Source organism: Chelonoidis abingdonii, chromosome 11, assembly GCF_003597395.2.
Source record: "Chelonoidis abingdonii isolate Lonesome George chromosome 11, CheloAbing_2.0, whole genome shotgun sequence".
NCBI classification, from domain to species: Eukaryota; Metazoa; Chordata; order Testudines; family Testudinidae; genus Chelonoidis; species Chelonoidis abingdonii.
The window spans coordinates 40,631,551-40,651,359 of NC_133779.1; the positions used below are offsets into that span (position 1 = coordinate 40,631,551).

Below are 19,809 nucleotides of genomic sequence, written 5' to 3' on the forward strand. Positions count from 1 at the left end.
CCTCAATCCCCCCTTACACAACCCCCCTCCCCTCCAACCCCCACACACAACCCCCAGGCCCAACACACCCAACCCCCCTTTAGCCCTCCCACACCCCACCACTGCTACAAGTCCTACCCCACTTATGCTGCAGTCTGAATGTTAAAGCTGGATCTTCCCACATACAGCTTTGCCCCTCACTCCCGACCTGCAGCCTCTTCCCCTGCTTTTCCTGTCCTACAACACTGCCCCTACCTCGGTCTGGGAGGCCAGACTACACGGGGGGCAAACCCAGGTCTCCCCCTAAGGCCGGTGGTTGCCAAGGACCGGCTCATCCAGTTCCTGCGACTCACCAGTAATATTTTGTGGGCAGGGGGTTGCCGGAGGCTGCACAGCAGAGAGTCACGCCCTGGCCTGCCACCCGCACCTTGGACTCGGGGTGCATCACCATGTAGGGCTTCTCTGCCGGACAGAGAGGGAGCAGAAGAGGCAACGATGCCCCAGCAATGGCAACAACCACCCTCCCACCACTACTAAGCTCCCCCCGCACCCGATCTGCTCCCACCCCAGCCTATGCTCCAGCTCACTCAAGTCAGGCCCTGAGTCCGCCCAGAATCCAGCTCCCGGCTCCCCCCAGTTCAGCCTTCCCCCCCGCACACACCCTTGCTGTTAGTTCCCCAGGAAGGCTCATGGCGCCTTCAGTTATGGGGGTCTTTGTGCTTTAAGGGCTCCCTTTTGTAGCAACCCTCTCGGATGGGTCACCGGGGGGCTTGAACCCAGGAGCTTTGTCCCTACAGTCTTCTATCCACTGGAGCTCAAAGAGCAACTCCATTAGCTGGCAGCACTAGCAGGCTGTTCTCCTCTGGGTGGAACAGTCCCTAGAGGTGGACATGGGACCCCCCCCACACACACACACTAGGCAGGGCCCCTCACCCAGCCTCTGGAGTGTGACCTGCACCGACGACCTCCTGGAGCCATTAGAGACAATTTGAGCCTCGCCTGGGGCAAACGTCGCCAACTGGACACTGACATTGGCCCCGCTGCCGGCGCAGACCCCCCGGATGCTGAAGCTGCCCCGGTGGTCGGTCCTGGCCAGCATGGCCTGTGGTTTGGTCTTGAGGGAGACCTGGGCATTGGCGAGGGCGGCCCCCTCGGCGCTCAGGACGGTCCCCACCAGGGTGTGATCCTGGCACGTACAGCTGCTGCAGTTCTTGTTCACTGCACCCAGGGCACAGCTCATCTGGCAGGCTGGGGGCAGGGACAGAGGTGAACGCAATGAGAGTGGAACACACTAGGACACCCCCGCTCCGCCAGGACAGAGCGGGAAGGGGGACCCTCGGGGCTCTGAGTTGGGGTCTACAGGACCCACCGCCCTCCCCAAAATACCCACGTGGCAGCAACAGGGCTCCTGACCCTTCCAACAGAGGATCAGCCCTTCCCAGGCACTTTCACCCAGTGGCCCCTGCTCCGGGGGAACGTGCCAGGAGTGGCTCATGGTGGCCCAGCCAGCTGGCCATTGTACATCATTGGGAACAAGAGGCAGCTCGTGCTTAAAGGAGACCAGGGTGGTAGTGGCTGGAGCCTAAGTGAGCAAGATGGGGGCATGGGGAGAGGTGGGTCACAGAAGCTGGGTTCAAGCCTGTCTCTAAGTCCCAGAGGGGGGGGCGCTGGGCCTTTCCCTCTCCTATCACCCCACCCCCAGGGCATCTGAGCTCCCTAGGGTAGTTCTGCCTTCCTGTAGCGAAGTGACACCTCATCGGTGCAGCATCTCCTGCTGGTCATCTGGTAAACAGCTCTTTTCCCACATACGGAGCACCCTCTGCAGGCCAGTGTCTCCCCTGCCGCTGGCCCCGTGTCCCTCTCAGACCCCAGTGCCCTTTGCCTCGGGGTTCCCCCTCGCTCTGGGCCTCCCCTCCCAGGGGAACCCCCAACCCTTTAAACCCACCTCGCCGCAGTGGCTACTGCCAGTCATCATCTAGCCCCTGCTCCCTGGGGCAGACGCAGTCTGCAATGGCCACTCATCGTTGACAAGGGGTTAGGACCTGCTGCCTCTGCCTATTCCCAGGCTGGATCTCTGCAGGCCCTGTACCTATGTAGCCTTCACCGTGATCTGCAGCCTGGGGGTTTTACCAGGCTGCCACTCCCCAGCTCCCCTGCCCTTCCCCAGCACTGCTCCACCTCAGGTCCCTTCCTGCCCAGCAGCCAGGCTCTTCCCTCTCCAGGGCTAGAGTGAGACTCCCCCAGCTTCTGGCCCCCAGCCCTCTGAGCAGGGCCAGCTGGGCCCTAGCTGAGCTGGCCCCCCTGTGGCTGCTTCCCCAATGAACCTGGCTTGGCTGCTTTTAACCCCTGTTCTCCAGGAGTGGGGCAGCTGCCCCACTACAGTGCCTCACTCTGGGCCAGGGGAGGGAGAGAGAGAGGGATATAGAGGAAACAGGCCGGGGATGGGGGAGAAGAGATGAGGGGGAGCTCACTTGCTGGGTCATAACAGTCCTGCCTTTCTTACAGGCGGGTTTGGACAAGAGCTGAGAAGTGAGAGATTCCAGATACCCCTCAGAGCTCAGGACAAAGGGTCTGGGTGAGTGGCTGGATTGGCTGGCTGGCGAGATGGGATGGATGGATGAATGAGATGGATGGATGGATGGATGGATGGACGAATGGGAAGGATGGATGGATGGATGAATGGATGAGAAGGATGGATGGATAGATGGATGAATGGAAAGGATGGATGGATGGACGAATGGGAAGGATGGATGGATGGATGGATGGATGGATGGATGGATGGATGGATGGATAGATGGATGAATGGGAAGGATGAATGGATGGATGGATGAATGGAAAGGATGGATGGATGGACGAATGGGAAGGATGGATGGAAAGGATGGAAAGGATGGATGGATGGATGAATGGGAAGGATGAATGGATGGATGGATGAATGGAAAGGATGGATTGATAGATGGAAAGGATGGAAAGGATGGATGGATGGATGGATGAGAAGGATGGATGGATAGATGGATGGATGGATGGATGGATGAATGGGAAGGATGGATGGATGGGATGGATGGATAGATGGATGAATGGGAAGGATGAATGGATGGATGGATGAATGGAATGGATGGAGTAGGACCTAGTATAACAACAGACAAGGGGCTGAGCTCAGATCCCAACCATTTCCAGCCAATTCACCAATCCAGGGGATTTGGGGACTGTCCTGAAGAATAACGGTTCCCCGCCCTTCCTGGGCAGCTGCCCTGCCAGATACCCTGAAATGCAGGTCAGGAATAACCTGCCCCCCCAGACTCTGGCCACTCCAGAGGCTGGTCCCTCTTGCTGCGGGTGGCCCAGGGGAGGGAGCCCCAGCACGGCCAGTACCTGGGCAGGGTGTCCGGGCGCATTTCTGCACCTCCGAGGGGCGGCCGATGCAGTGGGAACTCTTGGATTTCTTGCAGCTTCGATGCCGGACTCGCTTGCCGCCGCTACCGCAGCTCTTGGAGCAGGGGCTCCAGGCGCCCCACTCGCTCCATCCAGCATCTGGGGGTGGAGACACCAGCAACCCCATCAGGCAGCAGTTCCTCCATGCACACAGCACTGCACAGAGAATCCTGGAAATGGGCCCACGGGGAGAGCTCCCCCACGCTGCCCTGTGCATGGCCCTGAGAACACGCCTGGTAGGGCAAGGCCCCCCCCGCCCCCCGGCTGCTGAATCCTACTTAGGAGGCAGATGTGACCCTCCAGGGAACCATGCTGGATTTGGCACTGAGCTCCATCTCCTTTGTCCTCGCTGGCACCTGTGCAAAGTGAGTGTGAAACACAAGCAGAGTGCAATGGCAGCGGTTCACACCTGCTTTTGCACTGGTGCAAATGGCGACACAAGGTGCCAGGCCACAGACACAGAACGCTCTTTGCCTTGAGTTCCGTTGTGCCCCAAGCCGGGGATGTGACCAAACATGGTTTCACAAGAACTCCCCCACCACTATCCTGGCACGGCCTGAGGTCCCGGCCCCCCTGCATTGGAGGATCAAACCAAGCCCAGCATGCCCAGTGCCGGGAGAATGCATGCTGGGGCGCTGTCCGTTCCCAGCGCCAAGTTCCCAGGCCCAGCCTTCTGCACACGCCTGCCAAAGTATGTTTATGTCCTAGGCCTCTGCTACTTCAATTACTCTGAACGGCTCGTGGAGAACAGATAGCCCAGAAGCTGCCCACAGGGACCCAGCACTGAAGAGCTGGGTGGAGAGAAAAACTTGCCCTGCATTGAGATAGGAGGGGGGAGTCAACTTAAATAATCCCCCCCAGCTACGCAAAGATCTGGGCCTGTTCCCACCAAGACCGTAGCCAGCGCTCAGAGCTGCCAGCCACCCGCCCTGAACACTGGGCTTCCTGAAAGAGTCCATTAAAAAGAGCCTGCGCCATAAAAAATAAAAAACCAGCCGTTCCAGACCACAGGCCCATGTCTGACATTCCTGCCTCTTGATGTACCGGCTGCACTGAGAGCCTTTATTGTCTAAAATGGGTTTTTTCCCTCCTTAGTCCTGATTTAATGAACTGGTGAGAGAAAAAGTCCTTTAAAATAATTCAGCTGGTGGCTTTAAGAAAAACTGAATGTGGCATTGTGACCAGATGTGGCATGGTACAGAACGGCACGTGCAGGAGTCTGAAATAACTCAGTGTGTGTGGGGGTGGGGGGGAGACACTGGTGTTAAATTAGGGTAATTCATATTATTATTGTGTGGTCCTGGGAGCTCCAGGCATAGAATCATAGGACTGGAAGGGACCTCCAGAGGCCATCTAGTCCAGTCCCTTGCACTCATGGCAGGACTGAGTATTATCCAGACCATCCCTGACAGGTGTTTGTCCAACCTGCTCTTAAAAATCCCCAATGATGGAGATTCCACAACCTCCCTGGCAATTTTCCCAGTGCTTACACCCTGACAGTTAAGAAGTTTTTCCTAACATCCAACCTAAATCCGGCCCTTGCTGCAATTTAAAGGCCCATGTGTTTCTTGTCCTGTCCTCATAGAGTTAGAATAAATTTTTTCTACTCGACTGGCTCCTTGTAAACCTTTTATGTACTTGAATACCTCATTTCCTCTCAGTTTACCCTTCTCGCAGTACTTAACTAATACTCCAATTTTTCGCTCTTCCCTTTTCACTATTTTGTGTCTCCTCTCTCTGACTTTCTCCAGTTTTGTCCACATATCCTTCCTGAAATGTGTGGGTACCCGAACTGACACCCACATTCTTCAGTTGAGCTAATCAGCACGGAGTAGAGCAGAAAAAAAGAAATTTTTGAACTATTCGGCGGTTTTTGTTCGGTGTGGTCCTTGCTTACAGCATCCTGCAATACATTCCTCTCATGAAGAACCGCTAGACTGGGTCAGACACAGGTTCCATCAAGCACTAAGTATCCTGTCTACGCTACAGTGGCCTAATGCCAGGTGACTCAGAGGGAGTGAACGCTAACAGGTTAATGATCACCGTGATTTCTCTCCCGGGCCGTCCAGTCCCACCTCTGACAGACAGAGGCAGGGACCCCATTTCTGCTTACCCAATGATGTTTGTTTTTTTTTGCATACAGCCTTTACACTGTTGACTTCAATACTTATACTTTCTTGATGCCATTCTGGACCCACAAAGGTCCCTGTATTTCGCACGGTGCTCCTTCCTACACGCAGTCATTGCCCCCCTTGTATGTGTGCAGCTGATTGTTCCTTCCTAAGTGGAGCACTTTGCATTTGTCCTTATTCAATTTCATCCTGTTTACTTCAGGCCATTTCTCCAGTTTGATCAGATCATTTTGAATGTTAATCCTGTTCTCCAAAGCACTTGCCCCCCCTCCCAGCTTGGTATATCCACAAACTTTAAATGTCCTCTCAATGCCATTATCTAAATCATCAATGAAGATATTGAACAGAACCGGACCCAGAACTGATCCCTGTGGGACCCCACTCGTTCTTCCCTTCCGGCGTGACTGTGAACCACTGAGAACTACTCTCTGGGGATGATTTTCCAACCAGTTCTGCACCAGGACCCCAGTGAACCTGGCATTGCACAAACAGAACAAAAAGACAGTCCCTGCCCCCAAAGAATTTACAGTCTAAGGAGATTAATTGGGCAGGGGGTGAACTGTGTGTGTGTGTGTGTGTGTGTGTGTGTGTACACTGCCCCTTGCTGGCTGAGACTGTGCACGCACGCATGTGGGTCCCCTGCCCTCCCTGGGATGGAATCACAGCTCCTCTGCCGAGCACCACAGGCCCCACAGCATGAGACCTTTGTCAGTCGCTTTTTGGTGGAGGGCTGATGACCCTGCTGGAGCCTCGCTGTACATCCAGCGAGCGTCTCTCACCGTGAACTGCCAGTGCCCCCGGCCTCACCCCGCGGCCAGCCGGTGAACGGGAGAGCTGAGCTCTGATCCCGGGACCAGGCCCCATGCGCAAGCCCCCCGGGTTGCCCAGCGGCACCGCGGCCCATTACCTGTGCAGGGCCCTCTGTTGCACGCCCGTCTCTGCGTGGCTTTCCCTGCACACTTGGGCTGCAGCAGCGACAGGGGCTGGCTGTAGAGGCAGCTGCGCTGTCGGGTCTGGAGCCCGCTGCCCCCGCAGGTGAGTCTGGAACAAGCACTCCAAGCTGACCAGTGCGACCAGTCATCATGCTCTGGGGGAGCGGAGCAGGGAGACAAGAGGGATTACTAGGGGGGAAGGGCCCAGGGCAGAGAATCCCGGAGGGGAGAGTTACTGAAACCTGCCCGCTCTCGGAGCTGGGCCCAGGGACTCTGGTACCCTCCAAGGCCCTGGAGTCAAGCATCTTCCCCTAATACTTTCCCGGCACTGGCCCAATAAGGGGGCATGTTTGTAACCCCACCACCACCACCAGCAGCAGCACAGGGTGTGGGGGTCCAGCTGCGGCAGATACCTTGGGGCCTTCCGCTACGAGCAATTTTCCCAGCAGATGGGCGATGCATTGGATGGGCTGTGTCATAACTAGAAAGGGAAGGGTAACAACCCTCCTGTGTACAATACTATAACTCCCTCCTGGCCAGAGGCAACAAAATCCTTTTACCTGTAAAGGGTTAAGAAGCTCAGGTAACCTGGCTGACACCTGACCCAAAGGACCAATAAGGGGACAAGATACTTCCAAATCTTGGGGGCAGGGAGGGGGAGAAAAGACTTTTGTTTGTGCTCTTTGTTTTTGGGGGTGTTCGCTGTTGGGACTAAGAGAGACCGACATTAACCCATGTTCTCCAAATCTCTCTGAGCAAGTCTCAAGTCTCTCATACTTGTAAGTAACATCCAGGCAAGGTGTGTTAGTTTATTTGTTTTCTCAACTTTTGAATGTTCCCTTTGCTAGAGGGAGGTTTATCCCTGTTTTGTTGTAACTTTGAACCTAAGGCTAGAGGGGGTTCCTCTGGGCTCTTTGAATCTGATTACCCTGTAAAGTTATTTCCCATCCTGATTTTACAGAGATGATTTTTACCTTTTCTTTTTAATAAAATCCTTCTTTTAAGAACCTGACTGATTTTCCCATTGTCCAAAGACCCAGGGGTTGGGTCTTTGATCACTTTGTAACTAATTGGTTAGGATATTATCCTCAAGCCACCCCGGGAAAGGGGGTGTAAGGGCTTGGGGGATATTCTGGGGGAAAGAGGAACTCCAAGTAGTCCTTTCCCTGTTTCTTGTTAAATCACTTGGTGGTGGCAGCGTACCAGGTTTTAACATAAGCTGGTAGAAATAAGCTTAGGGGGCTTTCATGCGGGTCCCCACATCTGTACCCTAGAGTTCAGAGTGGGGAAGGAACCCTGACAGGCTGGCAGGCAAATGATTACCCCCTCCCTCCCCGGAGGTCTGGTATGGGGGTGGGGAGGGAGACACTGACTCTGGTGCTGCAGGGAACTCGTGATGGAAAAGATCAGCTGGATTTAACGAGCCCTCCCTCAGCAAGGGGGCAATGCAGGAGCTCGGCAGGAGGGGCCGGGTGCTGTTCAGTCCCTAGGAGGTACCCTGGGGGGATGTCTGTGAATTGTCCCCTCTCCGGGAGACGAGTGGATGGGGGGTGGGCACAGCAGGTGGCTGGAAGGGACCCGGTGGGGCTGAAGCCAAAGGCCGTGGGCCAGATGAGCAACGAGATCTGCTCAGTGGCAGGGGGTGGGAGCAGTGGGGGAGGGACGGGAGCCATCCCTGCCTGTTGTGAGGTCCAGATCCATCATCTGTGGCCATTAGCCAGCTGGGTGCTTTAGCCCCTTCTCGGGGTATGACAGCAGGGTCTCCATGGCACTGCAGGGGACCCTACAGCAGGGCCATCCTCCAACCTTGCTTTCCCCTGCCCCTGGCCAGTCTAATGTCCCACCCTCTGGCGTGCTCCTCGGCACTTGGTTGGTGGGGGTGGGAGGTGGAAAGACGATACCCCATACACCCCACACACACACACACACACACACACACTCGGCTGCAGCATGCCCAGCGCCCTGGGGTGCTCCCAGAGGGGTAATTTCATGGTCAGTAATGGTTCTCTCAAGACACCCGGCCGGCAGAACGGTCCTCAGCCTTCAGGGGACAGGGGTCAGTAGGGAGGGCAGGGCACTCTGGACCTCGGGCATCGCTGGGATTGCGGGGAAGCACCAGGGACTGACAATGAATAAAGGAAGGATCCGGCACCCATGGGCCCACCTGGGTTGACACTAACTGGCAGGGTCAGTGGGGCCCGACACCCAGGAGGCCACGGATCTGGAGATGGCATGGCCTGGTGACCCTCAGACCCAGCACCCCCCTGCGGCACTCACCCACGGGGCACAGGAAGCGGACGTGGTAGTTGGAGCAGGTTCTGCCCCCTGGCTGCTCCCGGTTGATGCACCAGAATCCCTTCTCGGGGCTGTAGTGCACGATCTCGCCCACATCCTCGGGCAGCTCCCACTCGGTGGTGCGGGCTTGGATGGAGACTGGCTGGGCACACACCCGCTCCCGGTAGTAGAAGCGGACAGCCTCCAGGCTCTCGTAATCACCCTCCCCGCCAGGGTGGTCCACATTGAACCAGGAGGTCCACTCGGTGGTGCCTGGGGGCCAGGGAAAGAACCCGCGGTTATCCCATGCCGAGCTTGTGGGCAAGGGTGATTGATTGTCATGCTTCAGGGCAGATTCCCCACTCGGGTCAGGAAGACACACAGACACACAAAATCAGATGCAACATCCAGGGAGCGCCAGGGTCCTGGGTAGATGGGCCACTGGCTTGTTACAGCTTGGCCGGTTTCTTGGCCTTTTGCAGAAAAAATATGACCGAGGGGGTTGCACCATGGAACAGGTACAGGCTCCTCTAGGCAGGTGGGAGGCCTTGGAGCCCACCGCGCCTTGGACCAGGGCTGTTTATTTGTCCTGGCTCTAGGCCAAAGCCCGTATGTTTGCTAGCGCTCTCACCAGCCTGGCGGCAGCTGGGTTCCCCACAGCAGCTGCCACCGCTCCATGCACAGGCTCTGCCCCTCTGGGTATCAGCACCCAATGCCCTGTCAGTTCCCACCCTCCAGGATGGATGCTCCAGCCCAGGCTTCTTCCACAGTTTGGATTATGGCAGCAACTTGCCTCTCAGCTCATTGGTGCGGGGCCTGGCTTTATGTGTGTACAGCCCCTAGCGCCGGGGTCCTGCGCAGAGGTGGCACCACCATGTTGCGTGTTGGGCACTTGACAAAATTACTGGCCTTAGTGACGGACACGGGAGGTGGGGGTTCTGCCATTTGGTCACTCCACTGGTTTGAAAAATGACCACGGACCTCAAGTAATTTTCCACGGATACGTGTGTCTGTGTCCAGACATGTTGGTGAGCCTTGGCTCCCACGCCAGCCCCGCAGCTCCGAAGTGCCAGGCGGACACAGAATCTACGGCCTCCATGGCTAAGGGACATGGTGCCACCCACAGGCCAGCTGCACCAACGCATCTTCCCATGCCAGCCTTTAAGCTGCGGTTATTTTTTAAATTATTGTACGAACTGAAAGGGAAGGGATGTTGCTGCTATGCTGGTGCCCTGCAATCCCAACCCACAGCCCCCTGCTACACCAACCCTGGGATCCCCCCCACAGCTCTGTCAGTGCCCCTCACTCCCAACCCGCAGCCCCCTGCTGCACCAACCCTGGGCTCTCCCTCCCACCCCCCAACAGTTCTGCAGGTGCCCCCCAATCCTGACCCACAGCCCCCTGCTGCACCAACCCTAGGCTCTCCCCCACACACACCCAACAGCTCTGTAGGTGCCCCTCACTCCCAACCTGCAGCCTCCTGCTGCACCAACCCTGGGCTTCCCCGACAGCTCAGCTTGTGTCCCTCTCTCCGAATCCCGACCTGCAGTTTTGTACTATGCCGTCTCCCTGACCATGGTGCTTGGTTACTTCATAACAAGGCAGGCAGTGAATGGGGCAAATCAGGGCCAGCAACGAACCGCACCACACCTGCTGTATCCATGCGAAGAGGCTTTCCATCAGGCCTCTTTTTCCGGTGTTTCCCCAGCACATTGGTGTTGGCAAGTCGGGAATTTTCCTGCTGGGGGTCTGTGGAAAGAATCACACTATGGAAATGTTTGCATCTCTCCCCCACACCCCCGCCGCCCCATGCCAGTCCTGTGCTCCGCTGGCCCAGAGTCCCACTATGAGCACAAAGCCCTTCTGAATTGCTGGCTTTTGCCACAGAGAACAAACAAAAGGTTGGTTTCATAACAGTTGTTTGTGCAGCCCCGGGCACAAGGCGGCCCTCGTACTGCCGCAGCTCCCCGGTCTAATGCAGTGTGCACAGTCAGAAAACATCGCCACGTGTATTCGGCTCTTTTATTTGATGAGCAGTTGCAAGGGTTTGTCACGTTCCTCGGGGAGCCCTCCACTCCCCATTGTACTGTTTGCAGAAGGAGCGAAGGTTGTTCATTGGAGCTGGGCAGGAAACTGCACAGAAGTGGATCCAACAAACAATATTAATTACCTCACCCACCTTGTCTCTCTTCCTGGGAACATTTTCAAGCTATTGAAAAAACATTTCCCAGTCCTGAATCAAGACCAAAAAGCTGAAACCTCAGAAAATGTTGTGAGCCAGAAATAAGAATAAAAATCAAACCAGACAGTTTGTTTCAATCATTTCAAAACATTTTATTTTGACTTTTTTTTCCACAACGAGCTGAAGCCTTGACATCCAAAGTCATTTCACACTGGATGTTCGGTCATTTTGGAAATGGTTTTCACAATTTCAAAACTTTTAACAAAATAAGAAATTGTAAGCTGAAAAAGGTGTTTGATCCTATCCCGGGAGAAGTGTGGGCTTCAACCAATTGGGATTTGCCAGTGGAAAAAACCTTTTGTTAAAAGATTTCAACTTCATCCCATCCCTGCGCTCTGGCACTTGCTATTAAATCTCTGCGAGTGGGAGGCGCAGGGAGTCCTGTTCCCAAGGGCCTTTGTATTTCGTAAAAACTCCACAACCTGTACAGCTGGAGAAGAGGCTCCTCAGCGATCTAACCATAAAAGACACAACGTGTTTCCACCCCAGGGACACACCTGTCTAGATGGGTGTTTCTCAACTGGTGCCCCCCAATACCGACCCACAGCCCCCTGCTGCACCAACCCTGGGGCTGTCAATACTCCCGGCTGGGAGTCAGGAGGCATGAAACTTTTATTTCAATCTAAAGCAAAATAATATTTCACTCCCACCCCACACGCTGCAAGCCTACCCTGCCAAGGCCCAGCATTCTCTGCCAACTCCCCCCAACAGGCACACACATTAATTGTATGGGCTAATCATCACTGTCAATACCTTTTTACAATAATGACAAGGAGATCGGGAAAGAATCCTGTGGCACCTTATAGTCTAACAGACGTTTTGGAGCATGAGCTTTCGTAGGTGAATACCCACTTCATCAGATGCATGTAGTGGAAATTTCCAGGGGCAGGTATATAATACATTAGCAAGCAAAACTAGAGAAAAGATGAGGTTGAAGTTATTGGGCAAATCAGGGAGGATGAGGCCCCTGTTAATAGCAGTTTTTTGAGGTGTGGAAAAACCAAGGGAGAAAAACTGGTTTTTTTCTGTAAGCTGGCAAGCCATTTCACAGTCTTTGTTTAATCCTGAGCTTGATCGTGTTCAAAAATTTGCAGAAGATGAACTGAAGCCCTCAATCAGTTTTCTCTCTTTGAAAGTCCTGTCTCTTTGAAGTCTGGTCCTGAAGTTTTTTTGCTGCAGGATGGCCACCTTAAGGTCTGCTATAGTGTGGCCAGGGAGGTTGAAGTGTTCTCCTACAGGTTTTTGTATATTGCCATTCCTAATATCGGGAAGATTTTTGACCTTGAAAATGCGCTCGAGAATCAAGGATGCACTCCTCTGACTTAATGCGCTTAGTGTGGACACATATGCAATCAACTGTATAAAATCGATTTCAAAAAATTGACTTCTATCATAGCGATCTAATTTTGTCGTGGACTTCAAAGGCTGACAGGCTTGTGCAATAAGACGAGCCAAGGATGGTGATGCGAAAATAACCCTCCCAGGGTAGGATTCTCTCTCCCGAGCCCCCTTGACTGCTCCTTAATTTTATCTTGGAGGAATCTCCCTGCCAATACATTGTTTGGCTCTTAACTTATCGGGATGGGAGAGGAAGGGACAGGTCTATTTCTGCCGCCCAGTGGTGTTTATAAGTGATACTGTGCTCATGTGTGTCCCCCACACACACACATTGAGCTGGGCTGCATCCCCCCTTCCCACGGGGGTAGGGGGAGTCTGGTGGGCACAACTGCAGCAGCAGATGGCATCTGAAAGGCACAATAAAGGTCCCTACTGCAGCCGGCATGCACCATACAATCCACCCCTCCTCCTCTGGCAGGAGAGGACAGAAAAGACCTCCCCCAGGGGAGCAAAGGGGGCTATGATGGATGAGTGACCAATGGATCCTTATTACACATCACAAGCCCCAGGCTGGATTCACTAACGGTTCTGCCCTGTGTCCCTGCTGCGGGAAGCCTCCAACCACCGATTTCTCTGGACTTGTGCCCAGTAGGAACCAGCAAGGTTTGAGACGACCGATCCGGCTCTGGGCCAGGAGGGAGGTAACCCAGGGAATAAGGGTGCCTTGCGAAGGGATGGTTAGGAGAGTCTGTATGCATGCAAGGTGTGAAAAGAGTGCAGAGAGACAGGGGCTCGTGTGTGCACTATCAGAGGGGGAGCCGTTTTCGTCAGTAGCCACAAAATACAAGGAGGATCCAGTCACACCTTAAAGACTAAGGGATTTATTTGGGCATAAGCTTTCCTGGGTAGAAAACCCCACTTCTTCAGCTGCATGTGGGTGGGTGGGTGTGTGTCAGCCAGTCGGTCTTGGTTAGGGTGACCAGACGGAACATTTGGGTGGTTGTCCCGCATCCCGACCAATCTTTGGTTGGGACACAATTTGTCCCAATATTTCTCTCTGCCGGCAGCACTGGTTGGTTTTTTCACTCCGCTGGCAGCACTCAGCCTTTGGCGGAACCCCCCACCTCACGTGTCCCAATATTTTCTTCATCTCATCTGGTTCCCCTAGTGTCAGTCTGTCTGTCTAACTGGCCCCAGTCTGAATCTCTGTCTAAACCGGAGTTCCAAAATGAGCCCCAGTCTCCAATGGGGTGTGATAGCGTCTTCTGCACCAGCAAGCCCTAACCCAGGAGCTCCCTGGCTCCTGCGCTCATGGCAGCAGATTGCCAGGATCAGTGCTAAATAGCAGAGGAAAAGCCCATTTCCCCAGGCTTGGCTGGACATCAGGCATATTTCCATTCCCAACACTTCGGTGACCAAACGTCTGGTTTCAGCTGGGACAGTCTCTTTTTTTAAGCCCTGTCCCAGCTTTCCCAACCCCAACACCCCCCCCGCCCCCGAAGAAGCCATTTGTCCCTGCTCTGGCCGACTTGATCAGCTGACAAGAGCAAAGGGGACAGGTGCCAACTGCTGCCACAAAAGTTAGGTGCTATGCGCAGGGCCGGCTCTAACCATTTCGCCGCCCCAAGCATGGCGGCACGCCGCGGGGGGCTCTCTGCCGCTCACTGGTCCCACGGCTCCGGTGGACCTCCCGCAGGCGTGTCTGCGGATGCTCCACTGGAGCCGTGGGACCAGCAGACCCTCCGGAGGGACGCCTGCGGGAGGTCCACCAGAGCCGCCTGCTGCCCTCCCGGCAACCGGCAGAGTGCCCCCCGAGGTGTGCCGCCCCAAACACGCGCTTGGCGCGCTGGGGCCTGGAGCCGGCCCTGGCTATGCGAAGGAACATGCTGGGGGTGGGGGCTGAGCAGAGATGCCAGCCTTTCACAGAGGGGACGGGGGCAGGACTCCAGTGATGGGCAAAGGCCTCCAGAGAGGTGGGGAGGCCTCAGGCAAGCTGCTGGGGTGTCCTGTTTTCTCTTTGGGAAAGACGGTCTCCCCACCACACACCGCGGGAAGGTGCTGCACTGGGGACCCCTCTAGCTATGCTCCCAGGAGCTCTCCGGGCATACTCACATCTACACTACAAAGTTCAGGCGACATAAAGCAGCTTATAGCAATCTAACGCGGTCAGCATCCACACTGCAGTGTCCCTCCCGCCGCCGCAACTCACCCGCTATGCCGACCTAGTGAGAGGAATCTGGCTTAGGGCCACGTTGTTTGGGTGACCTGGACATGAAAACCCACAGGAATGACTGTGGTGGCTGTAAATCGACCTGACCTGGGCAGCCCGCAGGCACCCTGGAAATGGGGCTGGAGGCTCCCATGCCAGGCCTGCGCTCCACAGGAGCCCCCTGACCCTAGCTCTTCCCCAGCGTACTGAGGGGTTGGGGGAAGCACACCGTGGAGCATCCTCCTGGGTAGTGAAAGCCTCAGCCTGGGAGGCAGGTGATTGGGGGTAGCAGCAGCTGTGGAGCAAAGGGCCTCAGTAACGCATCCAGGGCTCAGGCTGTGCCCAGCGTCCCCACTGTGGCCACGCCAAGCTGGGGCGACGAGCAGGAACTGGGGGTCACTGGAAGTTGTGGAGCGGCTCATTCCCCTACCAGGGCCTGTCTGTCAGAAGAACTCCCCAAGGCCCAGTGAGCCAGAGGCCACTAGTCACAGGGCCCCCCAACCCCCAGCCAGCCACTGTACCTCCGTGCACCCAGCATTCGCCCCCCAGCCAATCTGCAGGGACAGTGAAGCTGAGAGCCAGGCACAGAGCAATGGGGGGGTTACAGAGATGGGGGGCCAATATCGCCCCTGCGAGTGTTGGGGTGAACGGAGTGATGCCGCCCATGGCTGGGTCTAAACCGATGCACCCCCAGCTGGCGAGGGGAGCCCTGTGGTGATGCGAGGGGGGATTTTGTGTTTCTAACGTAGCTCAGCCCACCCCGGGCGCTCCCTGGCTTGGGAGCAGCGAGACCCCCGGGGAGCCGGGCAGTGGCGAGGGATCCCCCGCAGGTCACGTCACCCACGCAGCAAGTCAGCGACAGAACCAGCCAGGGAACCCAGGCGTCCCGGGGCCGGCCCCCATCTCTGGGCAGCGCCGCCGGCTCGGGGGCACCGGGGAGCCCGGTGAATGGGGGGTCGGGGAAGCAGGGGTCTTCCCGACTGTGCCCCCCTCCCAGTCCAGCCAGGGTCCGCGGCTCTCCCAGCCCCGAAGCGCTCAGCTCCCGGGCGCGCTGCGAGACGGGCAGCCCCGGGCGCGAGAGAGCGCAGCGGCCAGGCGGGGGCTTCTCCCCGGACCCCTGGGGCTGCCCCGGCGGCGCAGGGACCTGCGGGCACCAGCCGCGGCTCATTCCCCCGGGCACCAGCCTTACCTCGGGCCAGGGCCAGGGCCAGGGCCAGGCTGGCGGCGGCGAGGAGCAGCAGGGCCGGCGTGAGTCGCACCATCTCCTGCGGGAGCCCGGGCTGCGCGGGGCGCTGCGCTGCGCTCCTGGAACCGGCTAGGGCGCACTGGGAGCGCAGCGCTGGCTCCGGGCTATATAGGGGGCCTTTCCCCCGCTCCCTCCGCCATTGGTTTGCGCTGGGCTCCGGCTCTGACAGGAGAAACCGGACCCTGGCCGCGACAGGGCTGGAAAGGTGTCAAGGGGGCGGGAGGGAAAAGCCCCGCTGGGGAGGGCTGGCCACGCGCGGGTTGCGGGCCCTGGGGAGAAGAAGGGGGCCTGGCTTTGCAAAGTCTTTAAAACTGGATGAGTTTGTGGCTGGGAACCGACGGCGGCCCAGGGCGCGCCAACTCAACCCAGCCCCTGCCAAGGCGATAGATGCAAAAGCTGCAGAGGTCTGATCCCCCCACCCCCAGCACACACACAGCTTCCCCACCCATGGAGATGGCACAGCATGGAGTGCACCTCATCCAGCACACTGGGTGAAACCAAACAATCCCAACGCCTCCCAGGAACCCACCCAGGCAAAGGATAACAGACAAATACACTGTCACTCGTGGGCCACCGCATCTCTCAAAGCCATCACTTTGTGTGGGCCCAGGGCCCAGGCAGGCAAAGGAAACCTGCACAAGACCTTCAAAAGAGGAGTTGGAGCTTAAATACACAAACTTTGCTAGACACTAATGATCATGGACTCCACTACACACACACATGCTGCCTTACATACACACACACACACTGCCTTTCATACACACATGCTGCCTCTCTCTCACACACACACATACACACACACACACACGCTGCCTTACATACACACGCACACACATATGCTGCCTCTCTCTCTCTCACACACATACACACACACACACATGCTGCCTCTCTCTCTCTCTCTCACACACACACACACACACACACGCTGCCTTTCACTCCCTCCTTCCTTTCCCCCCATCAATGGAGGGGTGTTAACAGGCCACTTCTCCGGCAATGGTCCCTTGGGAGACATTCCATGCCCAGGCAGCGCCAGCCTGGCAGGACTAGTGACACTGTCATTCACGAGTGGCACAATTAGCTGCCTGCTTTGGCCAGATGGTGCTTCCCACGCATGGGCCCAGGGTGAAGAGGAAGCCCAGGGGAAGGAACTGGCATTAGCAGGCTTGTGGAAAACACAACCCTTGGCACAATGGGGTACCCCCAGGGGTTGGCAGTCCGCAAGTGGGTGGGCATCACTCTGACCCACATTAGAGGGTTTATTCTCCATTCGCACTGGGGGTAAGATGCGCCTTTTTAACATGGAGAGAAATTAAACTGGCTTCGCTGTCCCTTGGCATCTTCAAACCAGCTCCCGGAAAGCGACAGTCCCTTCGGTCAGGCAGGATGCAGGAATCCCTGGGTACAATTTGTTGGCCTGGGCGAAGTAGGTGAGAGACTAGATGACGGTATCAGCCCCTGCTGGCCTTAAGGGCTGTGAATCTCTGATGCCTCCAGGAGCCTGTGGTCAGGTTCCTGAGAGCAAACTGCACTTTAAACCTCCCCCCTCCCCACCCCCGGCAACGGGGGAATCGCTCCTGTTCTGCAAAGCTCCAAGAAATCCAATCCAATGAGCGCCAGGCAAGGAACAGGGCATAGCAGTACTCCTGCCAGCCCAGGAGATAGACCTTTCTCCTCCAGTAGGAAACCAACCTGCAAAGCCTCAGCACCTGCTACCACTTGGCAGGAGGCAACAAGATGGATTAGCCCCCTTCTGCAGATGCACAAGGTCAGGAAATGTCTGGAGATGACTCATTTCACAGAGGTAGGACTGACTAGCTAACAACTCTCTCCATGATCACTCGGCCTTCTGGCGATGCCAGGGACCAGGTCTAAGTTCCACTTGGCACCTGACCCGCAAGGTTAGAGCAGCCTTGGGGTTGCTCTGACTTATACATCTGACTGATGGTCCTTGCGAGTGGAGGACTGGCCCAGCAGAGGTGAACTCTGCACCCCACTCCTGACACCCCGCATCCCATGCAATGCAAAAGGGCTGGGTTGCTTTTGAGGCTCTGGCCTTGCAGGATATGTCATTTCCTGGAGAGCCATCTCCTGGGAGGTGTATCTTCAGATGACACCATCACAGTATTTCCATGGGGAGACTCAGCACTCCCTCTCCAGTAATTGTAGTGCCCATGAGGTGATCAGCACAGGTGATGTCTTTGGGCAGCATCCAGCACCCTGGGAACCCGTCTCAGTCAGGATCTGTGCAGTATTTAGCACAGCAGGTGCCCCAGGCACTGTGTTCAGGGGTACCCAGAAACTGCTGACACCTAAGCTCCCCTCCCATGGGCACAGCTGCCAATCGCTAGGCAGCCGGAGACATTTAACTGGCGTCCAGGGGTGAGCTTTCCCTCCCACACAGCCCCCTCTGTGCCCGTCTCACTCGGCATTTCCAAATGTACTGTAAATTGTTCTCCTGACACGCAAACCTTGGTGCATCTCAGTGCATGGGAGCCAGGGCTGAGCAGAGGCATTGACTTTGGCAGGGTTTCAAGTGGCAGCCCACGTCCTTGTACAGCCCAAGTGGAACTGACAGCCCTGCTCTGTCTTATGGGCCCCAGCAGCTCTTAACACCCAGCTGACATGCTGAATGAAAAGCCCAGGCACCTTGGGTCGGTTCCAAGCCCATCTTTATTAGCAGCGCTCCCCCCTGGCTTTCTGTTCGCGTGCAAACAATGAAGCTCCAGGAGCTCACAGACACACGCAGGCGCCAATCCCAAGGCACCAACCTGTCCTGCTGTGCTCTGCCACACGACACCTGGCCCTGAGTCTCCAGTCCATTCAGGTCCCCCTGCAGGGCGGATGCTGCCGTCCATGGATAATCCTCATTCAGATAGTACATGGCTAGAGCTGGAGAAGCAGCGTCTGGACAGCATGACAGAGCCTCGATCAGAAAAACGCAAATCCACGGGGGGAGAGGCCAAAGCATCCTGGGCTGGGGGAAGAAGGGGCATAACCAGGCCAGAGCTGTGGCCAGGTGGTGCCACTGAAGCAAGTCGCTTGCCTCATGTGCCTGGGGAGAACAAAGCTGTAGGGAGGCTCTGCGCTTGATCTTGCTGCCATTGAGGTCAAGGACAAAACTTGTCTTAGCTGCCCTAGTGCAGAATCAGGCCATGTGTCACTCACCCCAGGCCCCACCTTAAATGCTATAGGGGGCAGGTCCTGCTGCTGCTATCTGCTGGGACAAGGAAGCGTGTCGGGCTGGATTTGGGGAGGCTGTACAGCCCCCTGGACCGTGCAGTAAGCTGTGGGGGTGCCCCACCGCCGAGCTGGGTACTCACTCAGCAACAACGCCCATTAGCCAGGTGACAGCGTCGTCCACAATCCAGCCCCCCGCTGAAGAAACGTATGAACATCAGCAGAACAAGCTGAGCTGGGATGCAGCGTTCGCTGTGCAAACAACAGCAGGTCCTCCTCTCTCGCTGGGTCTCACTAACTGCACCAGGAGGGCAGCAGGGCTGATCACAGGTACTAAGCACTGGTAATAAAATTGGGTTCACCCACCTCTACTCTGCTTCCTAGTTCAGAGAACACACTCGCCAGGCCAGTGCCAGGGGCAGTCTGCACGCGGAAGGGAACCTTGCCACCTAAGTGCTGCTTTTTCATTTAGCTGTCCCTGGAAACTGGGAACTGCTGCAAACACAGAGGCTACAAAGAGCTTTGTCTCAGAACAAGTGGACGATGATGTGGGGAGGGTGGAGGGGATTGGCATCTGGCCCCTGGAGATTTCACTGATCTGCAGGAAAATGCAGGTTTCTTCCCGCATGGCAAAGCATCCAGGCTAGGAACAGGGTTCACTGAGGAGTCACCCAAATCAGTGTTGTCTGCTGTAGTTAGCCGGGTGGCCATGGTCCTAACCAAGTTCCCTGTTCCCTCTAGAGGAATCTTCTGCTGGTGACATGTGCTGGACCGCCCACCACTGCACTCAGCCAGTGCTGGAGGACACCTGCCAAGCAGGGCAGAGCTGAGCACCCCGTGAACGCACGGCC

At 56.3% G+C, this 19,809-nt stretch overlaps 1 protein-coding gene across 1 annotated transcript in view; it reads right to left on the bottom strand.

Moving 5' to 3' along the window:
* Positions 1–18,662, bottom strand: part of CILP2 (cartilage intermediate layer protein 2) — a 23,165-nt gene extending 4,503 nt beyond the window's left edge. Inside the window, 11 exon segments of the mRNA XM_032798515.2 lie at positions 333–441; positions 913–1,227; positions 3,349–3,507; positions 6,448–6,627; positions 8,750–9,019; positions 10,397–10,495; positions 15,725–15,859; positions 15,862–15,997; positions 16,000–16,056; positions 16,058–16,268; positions 18,550–18,662. Coding sequence (XP_032654406.2) covers positions 333–441; positions 913–1,227; positions 3,349–3,507; positions 6,448–6,627; positions 8,750–9,019; positions 10,397–10,495; positions 15,725–15,859; positions 15,862–15,997; positions 16,000–16,056; positions 16,058–16,268; positions 18,550–18,662 — 1,784 coding nt within the window.
* Positions 18,663–19,809: the final 1,147 nt, after the last annotated feature.